Source organism: Antrostomus carolinensis, unplaced genomic scaffold (assembly GCF_000700745.2).
Source record: "Antrostomus carolinensis isolate BGI_N321 unplaced genomic scaffold, ASM70074v2 scaffold38450, whole genome shotgun sequence".
Classification (NCBI taxonomy): Eukaryota; Metazoa; Chordata; class Aves; order Caprimulgiformes; family Caprimulgidae; genus Antrostomus; species Antrostomus carolinensis.
This window is the reverse complement of record NW_010288380.1, coordinates 78232-85479: the sequence shown is the minus strand read 5'-3', so window position 1 is coordinate 85479 and position 7248 is coordinate 78232. Positions and strand designations below refer to the sequence as shown.

At 38.5% G+C, this 7248-nt stretch overlaps 1 protein-coding gene across 2 annotated transcripts in view; it reads right to left on the bottom strand.

Moving 5' to 3' along the window:
- The window catches only part of TENM1 (teneurin transmembrane protein 1), a 158079-nt gene that overhangs the window by 73163 nt on the left and 77668 nt on the right, over window positions 1–7248 (bottom strand). For both annotated transcript variants that reach the window (XM_029084592.1, XM_010166503.1), the window contains 2 exons: window positions 3298–3417; window positions 1273–1534 (listed from right to left, as the gene is read on the bottom strand). In XM_029084592.1, the coding sequence (XP_028940425.1) occupies window positions 1273–1534; window positions 3298–3417 (382 nt within the window). The remainder of the gene's footprint in view (window positions 1–1272; window positions 1535–3297; window positions 3418–7248) is intronic.

Below are 7248 nucleotides of genomic sequence, written 5' to 3'. Positions count from 1 at the left end.
AGCTGCCCTCTCTGTCATACATCTGACATCTCTTCTCATTTTTTAATAGAAAAGCAGGAAGAAACATTCATGCATTATACATGCTAATATATCTCCTTCTCCTATTATTCTGGGTTACTTTTTGCTCATTTCCCAGTACTGCACAACAAAACTTAACGCTCTAAGGACCCTCCAATGACAAAAAGAGGACATGGGACAGTTTCTAAGCAGACTGCATCTTTGAGTACCTCACTGTTTAAAGAAGAACCAGGAATACCTCACGTGGAGTAATATGACCCATTTTTTTCTTACTAGTGTGCAACAGTTATTCTTAATTTATGTTCATTAGTTTCACTAACTACATTCTGTGAAGCAACACTACGGCCATTAACTGGTTGAAACATGATAATGTTTTTAATAGCTATGGAGATGTTTAGACACAACTGAGTTCAAGCAGAGGTCTCTTACATGTAAAATAAGGGCCCTTAATCAGTAGCAACACTTCTACAAGAAAAAAGGTTGGAAATATTCATGTCTACAGGTAGCCTCCAAAATGCCTTCAAGACTTGCTCAGTGACATTTAAAAAGAACCCAAAAGAGACCTCATTGCTTGAACTCTAACTGCTCAACAACATACTAAAAACATATCTGAAACCCGTGTGGTTGTATTTTGCTGGGTGTTTCACTCATACAATCTCTTTTAAGTCTCAAATAAAAGAACAGTTAAAATACAAGGTTAATCAGAAATTGTTTCTAAACACTTAAGGAACTGTCAAGAAAAAAGACATTTAATTAAAAACAGTCCTAAAGATGATGTTAAAATTGCTCTGCCTTGGAAAGAAAGTAATAAAACCCAAGAAGCTACAATATAGCTGGACATGCCATCATAAAGAACTAGAAGATGGGAAGAGATGAAGCATCCCTAGGAGTCTTCAAAGCATCCTGGGTCATGTCTCACATTGATGTATGGGGAAGTTGTACTGTTTATCTGTAACCTAGGAATGGTTTTGTGCATTGCTATAAATAAATCAGGATTTGAATAATAAATCATGTTAGGACTCCCCACTTTTTTCTACTTGGAGATAAGAAATAAAGCACCTTAAAATATTAACAAAAAATAAAGAAAGAAAAAAGAGAAAAGCATCTCGTGAAACAGTACTAAGCATTGGTGTCATTCTGACAATGAGTAACATCACAGCAGGTAATTGCTCACTATTTGGCATCATAATCTAAAATTGTCTAGAACTAGTTCTGCAACTGAACACATTGTTAATTGGAAAGTCTTTTCATTACCTGTAGCTCTGGAATAACAGTTCCTCTTTCAGGACAAGACCCTCCAAATGCTGTCAGTGGTGAAGGGAGTACAATTGGATTTGGGCTGATAAAACTACTGATGTCACATGATGGTGTGTCCGACTCTGTTCTTTGCATTACAACTTTGTCTACAATGATAAATCTATTCCAAGGCAACCAAAGTGTCCTTTTTTCAGATATGAAAGGAGATCTGTCAAAAACTAGAGTGACAGAGATGCCTCCAACAGCCACAAGATCAAAACTGGAAAAGAGAAAACAAAATGCTTTGTTTCATCATCATATTACCACAATTTTCAATGCATCACAAACAAAAACTTCACATTCCTCATTACAGCCCTTAATTTACTATGTGAAATCATTCAAGTTCCCAGCATCACCTTGGTATTCATGAAGATGTTTTAACTAGCTGTGCTTTCTCTCTGTGTGCATCAATAGCAAAGTACTGTACTTCACTGTTATTTGGCCTATTCTCCCCTCTATTTATCAACTAGAATCAATACTAAAGAGTCACCTGTAACAAGAGTGTAGACTCAGTTACCTTGGTTTTTATGAAAAGAAATTCCTATCCGAGAAAAGGGATGCTAGTCATAATCTATGCAGGTACAATACGCAGAATAAGAAGTCTCAAAGCCTGTTAACCTTTTCTCTATTAATGTCTATTAACGTATCCTTTTCCTTTTTTTTTTTTTTTTTTTTTTAAATAGCAGGAGGAAAAGGTTGAGTACACTGAACAGGATATGAAATTTTTGGGAAAGATGCCAATTAATTGCACTGAGAACTGAATCAGCTCTTGTTCATAAGGCAAGTGATCCTCTGGGATCAGCTGCTGTGAAGAACCTTTGGCATATCTGGGCTGCAAAACTGTGGGACAGAGAAGGCACAATACAGAGTCTCAATTTTCTGAGCTTCTGACATCCAGAGTCAGGCAACATAAGGTAAATGTAAATAGATCCTTCACCCGCTGTATTATTGAATGCATCTATTATGGAGGTTTTTGATGGTAACAAACTGTGATAAGAAGTCAGACTTAATTATGCATATCTCATCACATTTCCCAAATGACACCGATTACATTCACAGTGAAATACAGGTAGCATATTTAATGCAACAACTTTATCCAGGCTAGAGTAAAGAGGAAATGATAATTACTAACTTTCAGTAGTGCGATTTGAAAGTCAATAAACTAAAGTAAAATAAATATGCATGCTCCTTACTTTCGTAAATTGACAAAGCCAAAGGAAAAAAAAAAATAATTGTGGAAACAGTGACAAATTACAGTCTTTCCCTGTTGGAACATAGCTTCTGATTTCTTGTCATTCACAACATAGCCAAGGAAGATGAAAACTTAAACTGCCCTTAGCAGCTTACTTCAAGTGCAGGAGCAAATTGTGACCCTATTGCAAATGAATGGCAAACCCTGGAGTGCAATATAGAATATATAGGAACTTCACCTCTCTGGAGGAACTGAACTCAAGCTCTACAGTGCTGGGGAAGAAAGGGAAGCCAGCATTGCTCAGGACTGGTTGTGGGACAGCAATTTAACCATTCTGGTTCTGGAAGGAGTCTGTCCTCATTTTTAGCTGTATGGTTCAGGCGATCAACTAAAGTAGTTAACTTCATTGACACCTCAATAAACTACTTGGAAGAGTTAGAGTTAACAACAGAAAAAAAAAAAAAGGACAGGGAATTCTCTGGAAATCTTGAGCAGTGAAAATATTGAAATGTCAAGAAGGTGATGTTACAGCACTCCTGTCACATTTTGACTCTAGGTGTTTGAATGCCACTGTAATCTTGTTGCTGTTCACGCTTTTTTTTCTCTTTCTTCTTTGGTCCCTTTACCACAGATTGCTCTAACTAAATGCGTTCTCAGGGCAGAGGGTTGCCACCCTCAATCCACACTATGAACAGTGATGTCTATGAAAATTTTCTACATGAATAGAAGGTGGTGGATGGCCCTAGCTATGTAAATCTAAACCTGTGAAAGACCATACATGAAAGTCTGACCTTCCATCTTGTCGGCTGATGGTGTATCCATACTCATTGCGATGCAGAAAACTGACGTTTACTCCAACCAAAGGCGTTCCATCTATTGCTACCACCTGGCCTCGAATGACACACGCCCGTCTGTAATAAAAGAGTAGAAGACAATGTTAGACACATCAGGAGGGTGAGAAGAGCATTGATTTCAGAAACTGTGCTATACTTCTGTCCCTGACAGACAGAACTACTCTGATACCATTGTGACTGCTGATTTTGAATGAAAATTCAAACAAATCCAAGAGATTGATTTGAAAAACCATTATCTCATGAAGACGACACAGATTCTCCCATGAATCACTGGTGGAGAGAGAATATATTTCCACTTCCGTCTATATTTCAGGACACCATTTATTCTGCCATTGAATAGCACTGCAAAGGTTTCACTGATAGCGTGATTTAGCTTGCTGCAGCTCTGGGGGGTGATGATTTGTGAAAGGGGAGAATGAAACGTCATTCTCTGCTGCTAAGAATAGGGCATCACTGTCTATTAGAAAAAAGCTGAACTAACGCGATAAGGCAGCAGTGAGACACTGAACTTCAGAAAGTTACACAGGTGAAATCAGAGAGTGCCTAATTGAGTACAACACATATTTTTCTCAATTCTCCATCACATGTTATGCCCTTTCAAATTCCCTCTGGGATGTGTTGGACTTGCACCCACTTTCCAGCATAAAAATCCTCCCATTCCAGTATAGAGGCTGGAATATGGCAGCACAGCAGAACGCAGTTAAGTCAATGGACAGGAAGGTGAACTCATTACTCAGTGGGTCTAATCAGAGCATAGCAGGATCCCAGAATCTTATATGAAAGGAAATACAGGACTTATATGAAAGGAAATACAGGACTTAATCCTGTCCATTCCTTTGCCTCAGGTGAGATCAACTGTACCTACATTACTTCAGACAGATGCTTGTCTAACTCTGTAGCCTCACGACATCACCTACTCCAATGCTTTTGTATGAGTGCTTTACTCATGGCACATTCTTCCTACTGTCTAATTTGAATCTCCACTGCTGCCCTTTAAGACCACTACTTTCACCCTAGCCACAGAAATGGTGAAGAAAGTACTCTTTCTTAGCTTTAGTCTTTCATGTATTTGAAGACTGAAATGTAAAGGAGACAAGTCTCATCAAGCAGGAGGAATAAGATGTGAAATACCCTCACAGTGCAGATTAGGACCAAGGGCTCACTCAGCTACATTCCATTGAAACATCTTTCAGGGTTTTGCCCTGTGCCATCAGGTGTGCTACATTAGCACACCTGCACCAGCTGAACGGATCCAGGTCTTGGGATCCAATGACATAATTGCACATCCTGGAACTGTGGTTTCACACAATGAAATAAACAGTGTATGCACAAGTCTTTTGATAATGTTAAGAGATTTAGGGTCAAAACCAACCGAACATTTATAAAGGTAATCAGCATTCATTAATATAAACAATAAGCATAAATTTAGACATTGCTGTTTCTCTCTCATTTTGAAAATTCATAGTAGACCTCAACAGATACATTCTACCCTTTTCACAGTGAAAATGTAATCTAAAGGAAAAACTTAACAGCTCCTCAGATTAAAGTTATTTTGGAGTCTACACATGAATGTAAAAAAATATCCCTTGAGAGGTTAACTGATTATGATCCAATGAAATCATACACACAATTTTGAGATCATAAATTTCTGACAATTCTGACTTGTTTCATAAGATCCCATTCTCCAAAGCCACCCGACAGGACACTAATTTATCACTATGATATCATCAAACTCGGCTGACTCTGACCTGAGAAAATACAACTGGAAAAAATTAACCCCTTTGTGAATACACCATTCACCACAGTTGCCAGCATGAATTCCATGCTCCTCATAGAAAGATGCTGATTTTCAGCAAATATGCTGATAAATCCCAAAGGAATGGGAGAGGCTGCATTACTGCCAGCAGGCAAAACAGAGTTCTGATTTACAACCTTTCCATTTTCTACATTAACTAAATTGGTTGTGGTCCTGTTTGTGGGGAAAAACTGCTGCTCCACTGAAGCCAATGAAGCTCTTGTGTGTCTCAACAGACTGACGAGACTCGCTCAACAGAACAGCCAGGTCCAATTACTCCTTGATTTGTTAGAGCAGAAAATACTGGTTTCTATTGTTTTCTCATATTTCTAGCACCAATAGACTTTCCTTTCCTTTTCTAATCCCTTTTTTAGTGCACTCCATATATTTACAACACACATTGGTGTGAGAGAGAGACCCCTAAGAGTCATTATTCAGTACATTATTCTCGTATTCCTGTTTGTTCATTCCACACAGACCTGTCTTCTGACTCTACTCTGTCCTCGTATTTTATCAAGTACAGATTTGTGCGATAACAACTCATCAAAGTCTTCATTATTTCATACGTAGTCTTCTTTCCTCCACTCATTCACTTTACTTCTTATTATTCATAAATAATATTAAGAGACTTATCTTTCAACTTTCTTGCTCCTTTTTTATCATCATACTTTACAAGCCACACACATTTACGGTATGTGATAAAGACTCATAAACCTCATTATTCTACATTTATCTGCATTGAACTGTCTTTGCAATCTTTTAGATTTTAAAGGTTCTAAGCCTGTCTCTGTGTTGCTACATTTGTCCTCATTATTTACTGTCTTTTTATTACCTACTCTAAGCTGAAGTGTCTTCTGCTGTCTGGCCTCTTCTTGAATTACCAACACCTACTAAATCTCTGGCTGAGCGTTTGATCAGAATTAGTTTTAATTTTTGCATTTACTGCAGGGATAAAAACATTTTTCAGTTACTTTATGACCAGCACTAATCTCAAAGGGGAGGTAGCAAACAAAGCCCCAGTTTGCAGCAGGTTCTCCTTCCTTTCCCAATGCCCTGACAGCTCACAAAGCAGACCACCATGCCTAGAGGCACACAGGTTCCCTGCGGCTTTGCTGCTTGCAGAAGACCTCACTCAATTCCTTTCCTTACCAGAGCTTTTAGAGCATGTTCCCTGAAGTGATGCCACTTCATACTCAACTGCCATGTCACGCTTTCTTGCTTCAACATTCACCCTCTTACCAGATGAACTGTGGACCCTGCTAACACTCACTGCTTTTCTTAATTTTAACAGAAAACCCTCTAAAGATCATTTTGCCTCCTCAGCGTTCTGCATGACCCTCTTCTATTCTCAGCCTCAAAGATGCCACATACTTGCGACTGGCCTGCTTTTCTTTCTTGTGGGGGATAATAACTCATATTATCAGGCCAACAGTCACCTACTTGCAACGATTGCATAAACTTAGACTAAGGCTGTCCAAGTTGTTTTAACTTGAAAGAGCAAAAATGTCTTTTCTAATTTGGAGGAGCTGGGAAGGAATATGTCCCTGATAAGCTGCCTTAGTGTTTTCAAATGCATTAAAAATCTGTTTCTAGTCCCCTGGCAAGCTGTACTAAATCTGCAACTCCAGAGGGAGCAGTTGGCTTTTTAACAGAAAGCCGAGATTCCCACGGGTTGCAGGTGGCCTAAAAGAAGGAGGATTTCTCTGTCAGTGCTCCATGGGTCATTCCATGTGTAACTGAGGATCTCAGCTTTGCGGGTCTCAGCTCTCTGCCATCAGACAGCTTGTTTGACATCTCTAATTCAAAAAATAAATAGAACTTTAAAATTCTAGATGCATTCTTTCACTACTTGTAAAGCATTTTATTATTCCAGCACCATTTTGCCTTGCTCTACTATTCCTTACCTGCTATTTTTTTGCTTTTGTTTTGTGCGTTAAATTGCCAATATTCTCTGAACACCTTAGGCTGAGACATTGGGCTCAGATGTGGAACTCTGTCGAGCAACTTGTGAATTTGCAAGTGTCACATTACCAGAATATGTCATTTACTGTATTACATTTCTGATTAAAATCTTCAATCAGAGAAATTAAGCT